Source organism: Brachycentrus maculatus, unplaced genomic scaffold, assembly GCF_059751285.1.
Source record: "Brachycentrus maculatus isolate JH-2025_06_01 unplaced genomic scaffold, ASM5975128v1 h1tg000364l, whole genome shotgun sequence".
Lineage (NCBI taxonomy): Eukaryota > Metazoa > Arthropoda > Insecta > Trichoptera > Brachycentridae > Brachycentrus > Brachycentrus maculatus.
In genome coordinates this window covers 232224-252210 of record NW_028281113.1, presented here as the reverse complement: position 1 = coordinate 252210, position 19987 = coordinate 232224, and the positions used below count along the sequence as shown (strand labels likewise).

Genomic DNA, 19987 nt, shown 5'->3' with positions numbered 1-19987 from the left:
CTATTATACTTTTATTTTATTTCATTAATTGTTTGATATGTTACGGAGGTTAGAGGTCAAAATAAAATATGGAGCAAAGGCAAAATAAAGGAATGGATAAATGATCAAGAGTTAATTCCATGAAAAATGTAAAATAGTTTATATTTTGATTTTTTTCTCTCTTTTTGTGTGTATATTAAGTTAAAATAGATAAAAACAAACAAAAACCGTATGTAAAAAGAACTCCACCGACAAGACACACAAGGTGGTTTGGTGTGTCTCTGCAAAAAAATATTTTTAGTATGTTTTATAATTTTTCTTTTCAATAAATGTATACAATTTATGTAAATAACAAAAATAATAAAAATGTACATAGGTTGAAAACCATGATTTTATATAATTTTTGATAAATAAAACAACGACTGTTTAGTTTCTTTCATGTTTATTTTATTTGGCCAATGACTGGGTATCGTTGTTACCGACATTATCTGGTGGTAGGCTAAACAAAATGTTATATAGACAACAATGCAGGGGTTTTAAACCATGATTTTATATAATCGGTCGACTTCATGTCTTTTTTTTACTGTTTCATTGAATACTTTTTCCAGGACGTTATCGGATGCCCGGGATTTGACTATCTTCCCGAGTCTCAATGGCACAGGAGCCCTGGAAACCTTGCGACTGGACAGGGCATCTTTAGAAGCAGTTCCTCAGACCCTCTGTAAAACCTGTCCAAAGCTGAAAACATTGTGAGTGTTATATTATTCATATAATTTTTGACATCTCATCAAAGATGAAGAAGAATATGGAAGTCTGGGCATTACGGGGCTGATGACCGTTATAGGCTGGTTTAAGTGATCACTTTACATACATCGCTCACTCCTTTCAAGAACGTCATAAACCAAAAAACTCGATTTTTCAGGAGAACGTTTTAAAAGTTTGAAAATATAATATAATGTATTAAAAATAGATATCAAGCCACTTATTGAACTTTTTACTATGCAAAATATCTTTTTAGGTAAAACTTGAAGGTTTTTTCTACATTTGAAAAATATTTATAATATCAACAAAAAAAACCTTTTCTTCAAAATTTAGCAGTCCTTACTATTTGTTATTTAATGTTTAAGACTTTTTGTTTCTCTATTAGTGTATTTTGATATTAGATACTGTATATATATCGCTCACTCCTTTCAAGAACGTCATAAATCAAAAAAAAAATTCAGGAGAACGTTTTTAATGTTTAAAAATATAATACATTGTATTAAAAATAAATATCAAGCCACTTATTGAACTTTTTACTGTGAAACAGATCTTTTTAGGTAAAACCAGAAGGTTTTTTCGACATTTGAAAAATATGTAGTATATTTATAAAAATAATAAAACAATACCTTTTTTTCAAAATGCAAAAACAACACTTTCTGCCCTATAGCGGGTAAATATTAAGTTTAAAATATGCCGCTTTTGCTGGGATATAGTACATTTTCTGGGCATTACGAAAACATGCACAACTGAAAATTGACGATTTTTGATTTATGACGTTCTTGAAAGGAGTGCGCGACATGTAACATTTACCAATTCTACCCATTATTGACAACCATACTACTCAAATTCTTGGAAGTTCTATATATATGAACCAATTTTCAAACATTGTTCTTGAATCACTAGAACTTCACTAGAGACATCCATTGGTGAGATGAAAATTGTAGAAAACCCAGATTTTGTGAACAAGTATTTGTCAAAATGTTATAACTATCCACCCTTCTTTCTGAACCTAATTTTAGAATTGCGGTCATGATTTCAAAAATGATAAAACGATTTAAACAATAAAAAAATTGTAACTGTTATTTTTATTTTATTTTTTTTGGTTGTTAATATAAATAAGACTTGACACTGGCAGAAACATCCTCTCACTGCGTTATTTAAAAAATATACAATTATATACATTATTTAAATAAAAAATAAAAAAGTGTAAATTATTATTCAGTAAATTTCACAAGAATTTTTCAGTTGGAAAATGTCTAAATATTACCGTTATTTTTTTAAACACAGTGCACCGTTTACAAGTATGTAAGACTAGGAAAATAAATTAATAAAAAAACGCATTGCCTTAAATCCTCGACACGGTCAAGGAGTTATCAGCCGACGCGGCCCTTCGCAATCTGTCAAGCGGGATATGGGTTCAATCCCCGGCCAGACAAATGGAGTGCACTGAGGGTGGATTGTATCTCGGAACTATGCGCTAGCGCTGGAAACATCGGACCGACAGACAAATTAATTACAGGGTAAATTAAGAGGAAAATTCTCGCGGAAATGGGGGTGAGAAAGGCGTCTGTTAAAAAAATGGAACAAATTATGCACGTTTCTTTGTAGAGGGAAAATCGACGTTGATTATTAATGTGACATATATATATTTTTTTTATAAGCCTCAGTCGTTTGCGAATGACTTTGTCTCTAATAAACAAAATACTTCGTTATTATTTTCCTATATATTTTTTTATTGAAATATTATTCTTTTGTAATTATTTTGAAAAGACATGTAAGAAGAGATAGTAAAATAAGAAATAAAAAACGATTTCAATGCTGGAAGTCCCGGGTTCGATTCCCAGGGGAGGTGAAAGTGCATATTACTAATTTTACTATTTCCATTTGTAAGTAATTTAATTTAAGTAAGTTCTGAAAAAAAATTTAGTTGTCGTATTTTTTTTATGTATTTTTTTTATTTAAGTACATATGTCAATTCGTGTTTTTTTTTCAGAGATTTGAAATCCAACCGACTAACAAAAATACCCGAACTCACCCACTGCAGAGACCTTCGTGTATTGTAAGTAGAAACATACCGTTAAATAACTTTTGGTACATATTCTTAAATTTGTAATGCTTGATATTAAACTCAACCACGAAGTAGTTAATTTGTCATACGAGTATTTTCCTTATTACTTTTAGTACACATGTGTTTTTATGATATTTTATTCATCCTTCATTTAAAATATGATTGTTTTGAGTAATATGCATATTTTAATTAATTTTCTTCATCATATTAAAAATCTGACTTTTTAACTAAGCAATCTACGTCATATTATTGTTTTTTTTATATTAAATATTAAAAAGGAAATTTTTGGACTTTTCATCTGCAGCAATGTCGATAAAGTTATTATATAGAAACATAGCATTTTGATAAAGAATATAGAAACATAGCATTTTGATTTTTTTTTTGTATTTTATATTTAAACTTATCCAAAATAATATATTTAAAGAATTTCAACAATGACTTTGTTTGCATTTTATTTCAGAAAAAAATTAACGTTTTTCAAAAATTAATTATCATCAAAAATTAAACACCTCTTATTGAATTTTATTACAAACGACTAGTTTCGATAACTATAGATGTTTTCAAGGACAGCTGACCTCAAAAACAAGTCTTCGTGATCACCTGTCGATGAAAACATGTTGTGTGAAATAAAACGCAATTAGTGGTATATAATACAAGTGTTTATTTTTTTAAAGTCAACATGTAATTCTACAAAGTTAATGCCAAATCAAATAATAAAAAAATTGATTATAATATTTTACTACGATTTTCAGGGATTTGACTTCAAACAGTATAAGCTCGATTGACGGTCAACCGTTCAAGTCTCTGGGCCAACTTCACGACTTGCTGCTTCCTCATAACTCCATACAGGCTATCCCGAGGGAAGCGTTCCAAGGTCTCCACAGATTGCAAGTCTTGTAAGTACTCTCATCTAATTAGAATACAAATTAGGGGGAGGGAGAATCCATTAAAGCCGAAAGTCCGTTAAATAAAAATGGGTTTAAAGTAAATATTTTTTTTAAGACACCGTGTTTAGATGTAAAATTTTATATGCCTCTCAGATCATGGTCTATCACTTAGTTTTTCCTAAGAAAGAACGCTTTCCATTCCTCGCCATAACACATCATTCTTCAGTAATTCCAAGCGGCCAGACTATGGAATGAATTACCTCTCCTTGTAAAAAATGCACCTTCTCAAATAACTTTTAAGAAACGTTTTAGACATTAATATTTATCATTAGAATCCTAACTGTCCATCAAACCTCCTCCCTTAGTTTTTCCCTAAACTCCCTTTTTCTTTTGCCCTCCTTATTATCATCTTTGTAATTTATGTTTTTTGAAATGTTATTTAAAATTTAAGATTTTTTTAAATGTTCATATAACTACTATCTACCCTCTGATTGCAAGGAGCTTTATATGGTATCAAACTTTTTGATCAATAAGCCCGCCAATGTGCTTATTTATTTTCTGTACATGAAGTTTAAATATTTAAATAAATAAATAAACAATACAAAATTGTATTTATCGTCTTAAGACACTCGTCGTGAAGTGATAATTTATATTTTTTATAAATATGTTGTTATATATATATATATATATATATATATATATATATATATATATATATATATATATATATATATATATATATATATATATATATATATATATATATATATATATATATATATATATATATATATATATATATATATATATATATATATATATATATATATATATATATATATATATATATATATATATATATGTATATATATATATATATATTTATATGTATACTAAGAATATATCCACTTGCGTTCGACTCTATAAATCTTTGTCCTAGCATATTGCCTCCTTCATATTACGCTAAACGTCACACCCGAAGTGTTATGCTCACAATAAGGCCATCTTGGTCCCTTCCGGTTCCATATCCGGTCCTCGGTTACCGGAACGATACATCACGTCCGTATATCCGATTCAGTAATAGAGAACGTATTTATTCCGTTCATTTCGTACGGACGAAATTCATATATGACTTGGACACGAACTGCATTTTTAGACTAAATCATAAAAAAAATTAAAATTCATCAAATAATATTTAGGAGGATGTAACCTATTCTTAAACATTTTATTTATTTATTTACGAACTGTACCCGGCCACGCGTTGATCTCAGTCTAATGAAATGGAAAAGAAAAAAAATAAGATAGCTGGCATTTCTAGTAGGTACATGAAATAATATGAATCTTACAAAATTAAATAAATATTAATACAAATATTAAAAATCTATGAAATGACAATGCATTGCAATGTATCGAAAATGCTAACTGAGAGCAGCTGTCAAGAAGCATTCTGTCCGCCACGAACAACTCAGTTATAATTTCGGCTGGTTTCGAAGCAAACGGCTTCTTCCTCAAGACAAATTAATACTTTATTTTAATGAAGAAGCTGTTTGCTTCGAAATTAATGGAATGGAAGTGATTATTGAGTGTGTATATAAAAAAAACACAGAATAACTCTCAAACCTCTCTTTTAAGAAGTTTATTTGCAGGTAGGGTAGTAGCATAAAGAAGGTACTTATGAAGTACCTTCTTTATACCTGCTTATTACCTAGGTAAGGTATGAAAAATACGTCACAGATATCAAGAGCTTCTTCTAACCCTTATCCGCACCCCAATGGTGCATAGGGCACTGCATCGTATAGAAGCAGTGTTATCTTGATCGTTAAATACACGACGGAAAGGTGATTAGCCTTCCGCTTCAGGTACCAGTCCAGGGTCATATTAAATAAATATTAGACTGAAAAATCACTTATATTTATTTTGACCCTCTTGGGAATTGAACCCGAAACCTCCAGAATGGTAGCCTTCTTGCTCATCTTGCTTACTTACTAAATGCAAGAACAGCTGCAGCCTATTGTAACTTACGAGTAATTACTAGTATTTAAATGTATTTTAATTTTACTGATGTATATTTTTACAGGAATATGGAAGACAACAAGATAGCAATAATCCATCCGGACGCATTTCTGCCAATATCAAAAATAGAGGATTTGTAAGTTATTATCATTTATAGATTTATTTCATAGATTTGGAACTATGGCGTCAGCAGTTGAGAAATTCGAGATGTTCAATACTAAGAAATTTGGGAAGTATGTTGTGACATTAGCATTATCAATAAAATTGAGAAAATTGAGGAGAAATTTGAGATGTTTGATACTTAGAAATTTGCGAAGTATGTTGTGACATAAGCATTATCAATAAAATTGAGAAAATTGAGAAGAAATTTGAGATGTTTGATACTTAGAAATTTGCGAAGTATGTTGTGACATAAGCATTATCAATAAAATTGAGAAAATTGAGAAGAAATTTGAGATGTTTGATACTTAGAAATTTGCGAAGTATGTTGTGACATAAGCATTATCAATAAAATTGAGAAAATTGAGAAGAAATTTGAGATGTTTGATACTTAGAAATTTGCGAAGTATGTTGTGACATAAGCATTATCAATAAAATTGAGAAAATTGAGGAGAAATTTGAGATGTTTGATACTTAGAAATTTGCGAAGTATGTTGTGACATAAGCATTATCAATAAAATTGAGGAGAAATTTGAGATGTTTGATACTTAGAAATTTGCGAAGTATGTTGTGACATAAGCATTATCAATAAAATTGAGAAAATTGAGGAGAAATTTGAGATGTTTGATACTTAGAAATTTGCGAAGTATGTTGTGACATAAGTATTATCAATAAAATTGAGAAAGGTGTTTTGAGATGGTTTAATCATGTTGAATAAAATAAATATAAGTGAAAAAATAATAGTTTAACAAATTTAAGTGGCGAATTTAATTACAAATAGAAACAGAGTAAGACCGAAGAATTACTTGATAGTGGTCAGATAAGAAGTTGCAATAATCGACGGGTACGTATGAGGTGATGCATGAATTTGGAAGAGGCAAAGATTGTTTCCGAAGATAGATTGGTGTGGCGTTCTATTCTCTCTGCGTTCCCATTCAGAGAAGCAGCGCGGTGGTTTATTTAGTTTTTTAGGTTTTAAACTGTGACACAATTTATGACCAAAAAACATCAGGGATAGTTTAAAAATTATTGTAATAAACTTTACAAAATTAATTAAATTTGTTTTCACCATTTTTTTTCGTTAGAACAATTTAACCTACCGGTTTCGACAAGAGCCTTGTTATCATCAAGGTTTATTTTAATTCAAAAACATTAAAATACTCTCACCAAAAACTTCCACACACTCCGTAAATCCTAAATTTAATAATTTAGGAGTATGTGGAAGTTTTTGGTGAGAGTGTTTTAATGTTTTTGAATTAAGATAAACCCTGATGATGACAAGGTTCTTGTGGAAACCGGTAGGTTAAGTTATATTAATAAAAAAGTGGTGAAAACAAAGTTAATTAATTTTATAAAGTTTATAAAATGTGCCACAAAGTATCTGCGGAAAAAATTCAATAAATTATTGTAATAATTCTACTAAAACTAAAACTACGTTCATTTAAGAAATTTGGGAAACAATGTTTTCCCTCATCTTCCACCGAGTGGTCTCCAGCGCCTTCTTCATCTGAAGACCTTCAACAACCCGTTCCTCAAAGAGTTTCACCAACCGGAGATCTTTCCAAGAGTTCAGGTATGCAGTTGTTATAATTAATCACAAAAAATCATCACTCAAAAACAAGAACGTTTTGATTTAGATCTCTATTTAAAGTACTATACTAGTAAAAAGTATAAAAATCCTCTAGTGCACGACTACGATACCCAATTCAACCACAATCAAGGGTTGATGGGCCCAAGAGTGAACAAAAAATATGAAAGCATAATTCTTCAGTTCATAATTTCGAGCATTGATGTAAAAAAAAACTCTACCGACAAGACACAAAAGATGTATATACGAATACTTGTATCTCTGTTCACAGTTATTTTACCTCTATTTTTTTTAATAATCAAAGTATCAATAAAAAAATAGAGGTAAAATATATAAAAATATGTGAACAGAGTGATGTGTGTGTGTGTTATATTTTAATGAATTTCTGAAGAAGAATAAAACACTTTTTTTTTCGACCTGAAGACCAACATGCACTAAAAGTTGAATAATAATAATAATAATGAACTTTATTTATTTATTTGCCAAGTTTTAAAGAGCTACCTGTTAATAAATAAGGGCCATTTTTGTAAAAAAAAACTACATCAAGGGTGATTTCATTGGGGAAAGGGAAATTGTAAAAATGATTTATTAATTAAATGCGTTTTTAGTTTTTTATAGAGATCATCTCTCACTGTTTCTATTATCAAAGATCATCTAACTATTGGTGGAAGAGCGGATGTAGATGGTGGCATATTTATGCGAATGCTCTTAATTTGCTTAGCTGATCAATATTTTTTTTTGCTGATTTAATTTCCTAAAGGCAAAATAAAGGAATGGGTAAATGATCAAGAGTTGATTTTATGAAAATTGTAAAATGTTTACATTCATAATTTTTTCTCTTTTTTGTGTCTATATTAGGTTAAAATCGTTAAAAACAATAAAAAATATATTAAAAAAGAACTCCACCGACAAGACACTTGGCAATGGGTCTCTGCAAACAAAAAGAAGTTCTACATATGTATAAATTGTGATTTAAATAAATGTAAACAAATAAAAAATAAAAATAAATTAAAATTTAAAAAAATAGTTTCTTCAAGTTAATTTTCTTCCGTTTCCAGACTCTAGTTCTCTCTTACGCCTACCATTGCTGCGCGTTCATGCCGCTTGTGGAGGGGTCTACCGGAACCGGAAATGGCATCCCGACTCCGCCCCTCAGGGAAGAGGTCATCTTCCCTTCCGATACAGACTTCGACACCAGCCTCTGGACTGGCAACCTGACTGACATGTGGCCGCAATATGGTAATTTTAAAAATCAGCTTTATGGTCGATATTAGTTTTTAATTTAGTAAGAGGGTAAATTAAAAAAATGAGCCTCTATACGAGGGTCATGATTTAGTTTATTTATTGATTTGGCGTTTAATTTGTAGAACTCCATTTTATCTAAAGCATTATCAAACGAATGATAATGCCCTAACAAGGCGATACAGTTGTCACAATATTTTTTTTATGTGTTTTTGTTAGTAAAATACAACTTAGTAGACTCAAAAAATCTGTGTTTGATTTAAAATTAATACATACATAAATCATAATTTAGTGACCATAATTTTTTTGTCTTTTTATAGTTTACAAATTAACTGTAACATTTTTATAATTTTATAGTTAATTGGTTGTTTTTTCTATTTTTTCGCACAAAATTAAAAATAATAATAATTGCTACTAAAAACAGCTTCAAAATTGTACTCCTATGAAAACTGCTTTGTAATGTTTTGATGTTTGTTAGACTACCCGTCCAATTACTTGCGACGTCTAAAGCGAGCTGTTTCATCGATATTGAAGTAACTAGATATTACTCTTATATACGTGCTTTTTTATTTGATAACACTGGCAAACAATGATTTTGTAACTGAAAATTTCATGCCTGATTTGGACTAAGTTAATCGTTCTTATTCAAATTCTTTATGGTGACAAGCTTGTACCACGTCAAGTTTTGATGTTACAGTCATATTATTGTTTGTATGGACCCCATACGTTGAAACCGCAATAGTGATTTGTATTTTGACATGTTTTAGTCTAAGGTCTAAAGGATTCAAAAAAAAATATTGATAATTATGGAGTAACAGTTGAAATATATTAATAATAATAATAATAAAACCCTTATCCGCTCCCGAATGGTGCATAGGGCACTGCATCATATAAACGCAGTGTTATCTTGATCGTTTTTACACATGAAGGAAAGGTGATCAGCCCTCCGCTTCAGGTACCAGTCCATGGTAATATTAAATAAATATTACAGTGAAAAAATCACTTATATTTATTTTACCCCCCTTGGTAATCGAACCCGGGACCTCCAGAAAGGTAGCCGAGCGTGCTGACCATTACACTACGGAGGCGGACAAAATCATATAATTTAAAAAACCACATATTTATTTCAAATGAAATTACATAGGTAAATAACACTAACAATTATCAAAAACCACCAATATCAGTACCTACTTTGTTGTTCCTCCTTTTTTTATTACTGCTTAAATACGTTTTGACATGGATTTCACCAAATTTTGTATGTAGTCTTGGGAAAAATGTTCAAATCACACTTTTCCGATGATGTTTTTAATGTTTTCCTTTGACTAAGGCTTTATTTTATTTATTTCGATTGCCATTTTATGCCACAAATTCTCGATAGGCTTCAGGTGAGGACTGTTTTCGGGCCAATCCAGTGTTGAAATTCTATGAATTTTCATATATTTTTTGACCAAAAAGTTACTGTAATAGTGATATATTTTTTGTACAACATTTTGAGTGTGTCCAAATACTTGTTCACAAAATCTGGATTATCTCCAATTAAAGGAGTTATTTTCATATTGTCTTTTGACATCTCATCAAAGATGAAGAAGAATATGGAAGTCTGGGCATTTACGGAACTTCCAAGAATTTGAGTAGTGTGGTCGTCAATAATGGGTAGAATTGGTGAATGTTACACGTGTGTAAAGTGATCACTTAAACCAGCCTATGACGGTCGTCAGCCCCGTAAATGCCCAGACTTCCATATTCTTCTTCATCTTTGATGAGACGTCAAAAGATAATATTTTTTGTAATATATATTTTTTTAAACATTATAAATTACAGTATCAGAAAATAACAATACTTTTAGTTTTTGCTCAGTGACACGGTGCAGTCATCTTGGAAAATGCACTCAGAAATTTAGGAATAGTGTATTTCAATTGACTGGAATAAATACTCTTCCAATTTTTTTAGTAAGCTTCTTTCTCAGATCCTTTTAATTAGCATTCATAAAACGAACTATGATAATTGGGACTAAAATACGGCTATCCGTGTAACCAAAACCAAAAATGATTAGTCTTGCTTAGTGGCGAAAATCATTTTCAACATTTTGAGTGTGTCCGAATACTTGTTCACAAAATCTGGATTATCTCCAATTACAGGAGTTATTTTCATATTATTTTTTGACATCTCATCAAAGATGAAGAAGAATATGGAAGTCTGGGCATTTACGGGGCTGACAACCGAATTATAAGGTTAAATAATAAAAATGAAAATGTTATTTTCTGGCGTATCTCATGTGTGTGATTATAATCCAGGATTCGGACCTCACATACTAAAATAAGAGTTTCTGCTTAGTAAAAAGCTTCTTTACATCTCACCAATAGATGTCTTTAGTGAAGTTCTAGTGATTCAAGAACAAGGTTTCTAAATTGGTTCATATACATAGAACTTCCAAGAATTTGAGTAGTGTGTTTGTCAATAATGGGTAGAATTGGTGAATGTTACACGTGTGTAAAGTGATCACTTAAACCAGCCTATGACGGTCGTCAGCCCCGTAAATGCCCAGATTTCCATATTCTTCTTCATCTTTGATGTGATGTCAAAAAATAATATGAAAATCATTTTCAATTAAATTTCTTTAATAATTTCTTAAGTTCTTTAAGGCCTAATCGGCTGTCCAAATTTAAAACACAGTAAGGGACATTTTATGTAGTAGTTTTTTTTTGCATTTTTGGACTAAGTAGAGTCTACTTAGTCCATAAATGTAAAAAAAAACCACTACAAAAAAAATGTCCCTTACTGTGTTTTAAATTTGGACAGCCGTAATATGTTACGATAAATCGCAACTATTTTTTTTCTTACTTCCAGGTAAAATAAATGAAAATTAATCTATCTTTCTCATGTCATGTCGTCGCGTATTTTCGTTTATAATTAATTATTGCGGCTCTAGGTCTATAATTATCTTTGTGTAATGTAATATTGTCCGCCTCCATAGTGTAATGGTCAGCACGCTCGGCTAACGTTCTGGAGGTTCCGGTTTCGATTCACAGGGGGGGTAAAATAAATATTAGTGATTTTTTTTCACTGTTATATTTATTCAAAATTACCATGGACTGGTACCTGAAGCGGAAGGCTGATCACCTTTCCTTCTTGTATAAACGATCAAGATAACACTGCGTTTATATGACAGTGCCCTATGCACCATTTGGGTGCGGATAAGGGTTTTATATATTATATATAATGTAATATGAAGAATGGTTGGGAGTTCTCGCCATATCCATGATCATATGCATTCGTGAAGTCATCAACATGCACCTACCTACCAATGCATTAGACAAACAGCAACCCCAGTATAATTATTCGACTTTGAAATTTCGCTTATCAGCTATGCAGTAAGCTGGACACGCAGGGGTACTTTTTCTAATTATAGCTCAGTCTATTCCTGCTCAATTGTGGAAAACTAAAATGTCAAGGGTTTGAATCAGAAATCACCCCTATTTTCTTGACCTCAGTACACTGCAATACCGTGTCAGCTGTTCTAGATATTTATCTATCACACGAATACAAAATTATTCAAGCGTCTATTAAAAAAAAAAAAATTATTGATTCAGCAGCCACTTTGTGGTAATATGTTATTTTTTTATTAGGGTATCATACAGCTTATATGTACGTATATTTTTTTAATAGTTAGAATTAACAATAACAAAAGTATTTTTTTGACATTTCATCAAAGATGAAGAAGAATATGGAAATCTGGGCATTTTCGAGGCTTACGACCGCCATAGGCTGGTTTAAGTGATCACTTTTATAATAAATAATAATAAAACCCTTATCCGCACCCCAATGGTGCATAGGGCACTGCGTCATATAAACGCAGTGTTATCTTGATCGTTTACATATGAAGGAAAGGTGATCAGCCCTCCGCTTCAGGTACCAGTCCAGGGTAATATTGAATAAATATGACAGTGAAAAAATCACTTATTTATTTTACCCCCCCTGGGAATCGAACCCGGGACCTCCAGAACGGTAGCCGAGCGTGCTGACCATTACACTACGGAGACGGACAAATTACACTACGGAGGCGGACAAGTGTAAAGTGATCACTTTACACGCGTGTAACATTCACCAATTCCACCCTTGATTGACAACCACTATGACGGTCGTAAGCTCCGTAAATGCCCAGACTTCCGTATTCTTCTTCATCTATGATGTGATGTCAAAAAAAAGTAAATTACTACTATAATTGGAGATAATCTAGTATTTGGACGCACTCAAAATGTTAATAATAATAAATAACTAAATTCAACTGAATAATTCTACATGTAAGAATACTTTATTGTGTATTAATAGAGAAAATATATTTTTATACATGGGAGGGCTTATTTTATCCATTTATCTATTTTAAATTAAAAGTTAACTTGATAAATACGGCTGTCCAAACTTAAAACACAGTAAGGGAAATTTTTTGTAGTACGTTTTTTTTGCATTTTTCGACTAGGTAGAATCTACTTAGTCCAAAAATGCAAAAAAACGTAGGTACTACAAAAAATGTCCCTTACTGTGTTTTGAGTTTGGACAGCCGAATAGGTACCACTTTTTCTCTTAAAATCCATCGTGATTGATCCATTCCGCATTATTTCAAAATACCGTTTGAAAATGTTGCGTATTTGGTATTTAAAAATAATGTGGAATGCACCAAAACACATGTCACTATATATTTTAAGAAATATTGGTATTTTGGCCTTGTGATTTTTTTAAATGTAGGTATAAATTATTGATAGTTTTATAACCCTTTATTTCAACATCTGTGAAATGCAGTTCTGGAGCATTGATAATAACAAAAATAAATTATGGAGGTTGTCACCAAAAAGTTACATTTTTAATATTGCACAAAAAAATCCTTTATATGCATTATATGAATTCTATCAAAATCTTAATTAAAGTTGCGACAAAACGTGATCAGTCCTGTGTTAAACCAACATGAAATAATTAAATCGCACCAAAACGTAACAATTTTACAAGCTAGAATTCCTGATTACTTAAAATCATTTAAAATGGAAACGTAACGTTTTGGTGAGGACCTCCATAATAAATACTACATACAAAGAAGATGAAGAACGTTATCTTAAAAAATATTTCATGTATTTTCCAGAGAACCTGAGCAAGAAGTTTGGTACACAAATGCGAGAACTATGGGAATCCTTTGGATCAGATTTCACATATCCGGGGAACCTTCCGGCGTATGCAGATGAATACTTCGAGGAAGATGTTCTGCGACAGCAGTCGGGAGAGCAACAGCGCAAGGCTCAGTGTCTACCTTTACCAGGTCAGATTATTAGAGATACAGTGGAACCTCTTATAATGAGTATAATTCGTTTCAGCATCTTACTCGTTAAGCTAAACATTTTTTCCCATACAAATCAATGTAAAATACAATAATGCGTTCCACCCCGAAAGAATACTCAATATTTATATATTTTTTTAACGTATATTAAAATATAATTACTTATAAATTGTTAAGGAGTGTAAAAACTTGGAATAAAAGTTAGATTTGAAAAAAAAAACCTACATAAAAATATGAATTTATGACAAATAATCAATCCTTTTTAACTAGACAACCGTCTAAATACATTTCTTTTTGCTGACGCTTCAAAATTTGGTGAAAATGTGTCACAGCATTACCATTGAATAAATTTGTAGCACGAATAGCCACCTCCATTTATGGGTGATGCTTCTTAATGTATGACCCATTTTTCAGTTTCCCATGCTTTCTCAGCATTTCTCTTTCTTCATTAAGCTAAAAGATTGTTGCTCTGCTACTTCCTCCTCCTCTATTAACAAGCTCTCCTCTATAATTTCTTGTTGTGGAACACGATGCAACTCCATAAGCTCTTCGGTGGTCAGCTTTTGACAAAGCACTTTCACAATCTCTTCAATATCGTAGTTATCCACCTCTAGTCACGGCACGGATGTCCTGGCTCACAAGAGAATGTTGTAAAAAGGCGCTTGCCCTTTCTATGTAACTCTTTATGCGAAATATCACTCGTTAAGGGAGTAACTTAATCAGATTTATTTTTGCTTGCTATGCAAATTACTCGTTATGAGAGGTTCCACTGTACAAGTACATTGTAAATTGACAATATTATACCTTGGACAATACATAAACAAGCCCTGTGATATTATTCTAACCTTTATACAATGCGCTGCATACATGATAAAGTATTATTTAGATCATAGGTCGACAAATATCCGTGGGAAGGTTTCTACTTTACGTATTCACATGAATACGTAAAGTAGAAACTTTACGTATTCATGTGAACAATCTTTTTCAAGCATGAACCTTATTAAGAGCAATTGATGAGAACCTGGAAACATGCAAAAAATAACAACATACAAACCTGACTTGATCAAACTTTCAAATGACATTATTCACAATAAGTAGTATTTTTATTGTATTATAACTAAGATTTTTAACAATCAATAAAATCCTTATTAAGTGATAAATCAATGTTTATTAGGTGTACCTGTAATTTAATAAAGGTCTTAAATTATAATTATGGTGTACTAGAATTGCAATCAAATTTAACTCTCAAGAAAAATTGAAGCAGAGGAAAGACCCAGGAAAACTTGGGATGATCAAGTATTCAAATTACTTGAAAGTGGCCAAGTCAGGAGTCTAAATAATCGGTTGGTATGTATGAGGAAATGCATGAATGTGGATGAGGCAAAGAAAGTTTGCAAAGATAGAGTAGCGTGGCGCCTCTCTGCCTACCCCTGCCAAGAAGCGGTGTGATTCTGCGGCTTCACATGTTAGCCAATGCTTTTGAAAGTATAGATTTATTTAATATATAGTTATCCACCTTGAAGTCTGTATTTTCTCGGCATTTCATCGCCATATTATAATAATATGGATAGTAAATTTAAGCGTTGTGTTTCACTCTCTCTCGCTACTCGCTGATAGTGTGTGAAGGTGACATGTATTTACCAGTGCTTTCTATTTGTTATTTTATTATTATTTTATGTTTAAGACTTTTTGTTTCTCTATTAGTATATTTTGATATTAGATACTGTATATATAAGATTTTTCAGGAGAACGTTTTTAAAGTTAAAAATATAGTACGATGTATTAAAAATAAATATCAAGCCACTTATTGAACTTTTTACTGTGTAACAGATCTTTTTAGGTAAAACCAGAAGGTTTTTTCGACATTTGAAAAATATGTAGTATATTTATAAAAATAATAAAACAATACCTTTTTTTCAAAATGCAAAAACAACACTTTCTGCCCTGTAGTGGGTAAATATTAAATTAAAAATATGCCTCTTTTGCTAGGATATAGTACATTTTCTGGGCATTCCGAAAACATGCAAAACTGAAAATTGTCAATTTTTGATTTATGACGTTCTTGAAAGGAGTGAGCGATATGTATTATGTTAAAGGCATTAGCCGTTCAATAAATGAATAAATAGTAAGTAAATAATTAGAGCACTGCTTGTTGTGCTTCAATAAAACATAAAGACTTCATCTAAGTTTTCAGTAAACACTTGTTAGACACATGTTGATTTTACCTCATGACATAGTTTTGTTAAAACTCCTTACATTTTCCAGGTCCATTTCTTCCTTGCGAAGATCTATTCGACTGGTGGACCCTTCGTTGTGGAGTGTGGGTGGTGTTCCTGCTTGCTATGCTTGGCAATGGGACTGTTGTCTTTGTCCTCATCTTCAGTCGAAGTAAGATGGACGTCCCTCGATTCCTCGTATGCAACCTGGCAGCTGCTGACTTCTTCATGGGAGTTTATCTTGGTAAGGCTATATATCCAACTTCTACTAAAACCGTCAAGCTGATTCAAGGGTTAGGAGGAGAGGTTGGAATGCAACACTCGTCTGTCCTAACGTAAATTCCTAGCTTCATCTACATCAAGGGTGGCCAACTCGCGGCCCGCAGGCCGCATGCGGCCCCCCGGGTGTCTACTTGCAGCCCGCGGAGCATTTCACATATTTTTTCTTTAAGTTTACACTAAACCATCAAAAGTAAATTTCACCGTGTGTAGTTCGTATCATATCCCATAAATGGAAGTATTTCACTATCGTAACAATTTCAAGACCCATATAATGGCGTCAAGTAGTTAAGATGTCGGACCAAAAAGAGAAGAGTAACAGAAGAACTGAGAAGTTTTCTGATAATTTTTGTATTAGGCAATACAAAAGAGCTAGGCAGCTCTAATTTAATAAAAATCATTGATTCTCATTTTCGTTGTATCTGCAAAAAAATAATAAATAATAAATAATAAAATAAAATAAAATAAATAAAATACAAATAAAAAAAAAAAAAAAAAAAATGTAAAAATAAAGTAAAATGTCATTTCTAAAATCTTGCCTGGCTGCTGAAAAGGTTGGCCACTTATGATCTGCATCTATCGTCACACTATCACATAGACTTATGACAAAAGCAGATTTTAAAAACTGATTTAATTGGTCATACTAACTCTTTCTTAACTGTCCTTTTTTCTTAACTTCTGTTTTAGAATTCACATTTCCCATATATATACTCTCTTATTCATTCTCTTTTTCCAACGTTTCAAAATTTGTTTACTGTTATTTCTTCAGTAAATTTGATTCACATTTTCAAATAATTTTCGCAACTTAGTTCATAAAATAAAATTGCTTTGCAAGAGACCGTCTGTCAGAAAGCCTAGATGCTTCTGTATGTGATTGGTTGAGCTTCAATGTTCCTTTTTCATTCAGCCAATTCACATGCCTAAACCATCTATCTGAACATACCTTTCATAATTTTATCGATAATCCTTATCTCAGCCTTGCATGCATTTATACATGTGAAATAAAGGAATCTTTTTTCTAAACTCCTTTTTCTCAAAGCACAGATTTTGAATATTTTATTAAAATGTATGTTTTTCAGGTTTTTTAGCTGTAGTCGATGCATCAACGCTTGGAGAATTCAGAATGTACGCTATCCCCTGGCAGATGTCGGCTGGATGTCAACTTGCTGGATTTCTCGGAGTACTGAGCTCGGAGCTTTCTGTATTCACACTCGCCGTCATCACCTTGGAGAGGAACTACGCCATCACACACGCCATGCACCTGAACAAGAGACTCTCCCTCAAGCATGCTGGGTACATCATGCTCATAGGCTGGACATTCTCTCTTTCCATGGCTGTATTACCCCTCTTTGGCATCTCAGACTACAGGAAATTTGCAGTCTGCCTTCCTTTCGAAACCACCAACGGCCCTGCCAGTCTGGCCTACGTAGTCTTTCTCATGTTTATCAACGGGGTAGCTTTCCTCATCCTAATGGGGTGCTACTTAAAAATGTATTGCGCCATAAGAGGCTCGCAAGCTTGGAATTCAAACGATTCGAGAATCGCTAAACGAATGGCTCTTTTGGTATTTACTGATTTTATATGCTGGTCACCGATCGCATTCTTTTCTCTCACAGCTGCTTTTGGATTGCAGTTGATTTCCTTAGAACAAGCTAAAGTTTTCACGGTATTTATCCTTCCGTTAAATTCTTGCTGCAACCCTTTTCTGTACGCCATCCTAACAAAGCAGTTTAAGAAAGATTGTGTTCTCATTTGCAAAGCGATCGAAGAGTCCAGAGTCACCCGCGGCATCGGTAGGTGCAGGCACAGTTCTAACTTCAGCAACAGGCAAACTCCGGCCAATACTAACAGCCTGGTGGACAGATCTTCGAGAGAAAATCAACCACACCATCCTACAGCTTGCAGCTGCAGCGCCAAGCTCCTGAGCGAAAGCGGAGGAGCGGTACCGGGAGCTGCAAACAGAAACGCCAGAAGTAATCCATCTAAGAACTGGTTCATCGGCCAAGCTAGGAATTTCTTCAACTGCCTGCATCGCAATCCCGACCCGCATCACCGCACGCGATCAGATCAATATGCGTACCAAATTGCAGAAATACAACAGAAACAACATAAAAGAGCGAGTTCGGTTTCGTCAAGCGAGAACTTCAGCTCATCGCGCTCGGATTCTTGGAGACACAACCACCACTGCGGGATACCTTTACGCCTCTTGGATCCAAAACGCCGGACTTCCTCTTGGTTGGTAACGAGGAAGACCTCGCAAGATTCGAACCTGTCCAGCTCCAGAAATGACTCTTCCGGATCGGCCACGACGGCCAGCACTAGCACGTGGAGGATGTCTCGGTCTAGCGGATCGAGCGAGCCTTCGAGGGCTCGCACCAAGCCACGTCTGACGAGACAACACGCGATCAGAGATGAAACCGGGGAGCCTCCTGGATCTCCGGGTAGACTAACGGTCCGGTTTCTTACCACCATTCCTTCGGCAGCGGAAACCTCCATGCAGCTTGACGAAGAGCCGCCGAGTCCGTCACGTCCTCAGGGTGAACCTGACCCTCAAGAAACCAAATCAGAAGACCCGAAAGATAACAAGGGCAGCGAAACGTTATACGCAGTTCTACACGCGAATTCCGGTTCTCCATTAACAACGCTACACCCAGTAAGGGAACTGCCATTAGATGCGGAAAAATCTCGAAGCCTGGATCGTGATCCTACTTGAAAACTAATCAAAAGATACAAAAAAAAATAGTGTTCATTATTCAAAATGATATTTGTGTCAAATTTGTCATGTATACTTTAAGGACATCTGATAATACTCTAACAATAATGTATTTTAAAATTAATATAGCTGTATCTTTAATGTTAAAATCCAGCGCTCAATGTACCACAAACATTTTATATATCGATTCCCATAATTTCAATGTCTGAAAATTTTTTTGGGAGATTAATGACGCTGTGTCAAATTGCTTTTTGTTACACAAAATTGTAAAAATATGTAGTTAGTCCATCATGAATTACATCAAATTGCAATGAGTAGTGGTTGCACATTAATTTTGCTTGTTACTATCAATATTTAATTATTAGTTTATAAGGAATCAGTATGTTAAATGTTAAATTTAAACATCTAAAGAATAATGTTGAACCTCGGGAAAATGCTAAAAGGAGTTATTGAAATTACACAATTATAAATAACTTTTTGCTTTTGAACAAGCAGTATTGATGAACGGCGCATATGTCATATCGCGCCAACCCAAACACTGCTCGCATGTTTCCACTGATTTGCATTACAAAAGATAAATACTGAACTCGCCAGTTACCATCTGATGCTTGTAGATAATTACGCGAATCATTTCTTCTGTTTAATTTTTAATTTCAGAATATGCATTTATCCTTCGATTTAATGAAGGGGTCATTCATGACAGATCATAAACCCTGTAAATATCCAGACTTCCATATTCCTCTTCATCATTTTCGAGA

General features: G+C 32.9%; 1 protein-coding gene across 1 annotated transcript in view; it reads left to right on the top strand.

The window, feature by feature from the left end:
• The window catches only part of rk (G-protein coupled receptor rickets), a 30289-nt gene extending 10950 nt beyond the window's left edge, over positions 1–19339 (top strand). The window contains exons 5-13 of the mRNA XM_088269816.1: positions 588–728; positions 2735–2800; positions 3562–3705; positions 5774–5845; positions 7315–7441; positions 8515–8695; positions 13830–14003; positions 16287–16481; positions 17596–19339. Of these exons, the coding sequence (XP_088125942.1) occupies positions 588–728; positions 2735–2800; positions 3562–3705; positions 5774–5845; positions 7315–7441; positions 8515–8695; positions 13830–14003; positions 16287–16481; positions 17596–19229 (2734 nt within the window). The 3' untranslated portion in view covers positions 19230–19339. The remainder of the gene's footprint in view (positions 1–587; positions 729–2734; positions 2801–3561; positions 3706–5773; positions 5846–7314; positions 7442–8514; positions 8696–13829; positions 14004–16286; positions 16482–17595) is intronic.
• The last annotated feature ends 648 nt before the right edge of the window (positions 19340–19987 follow it).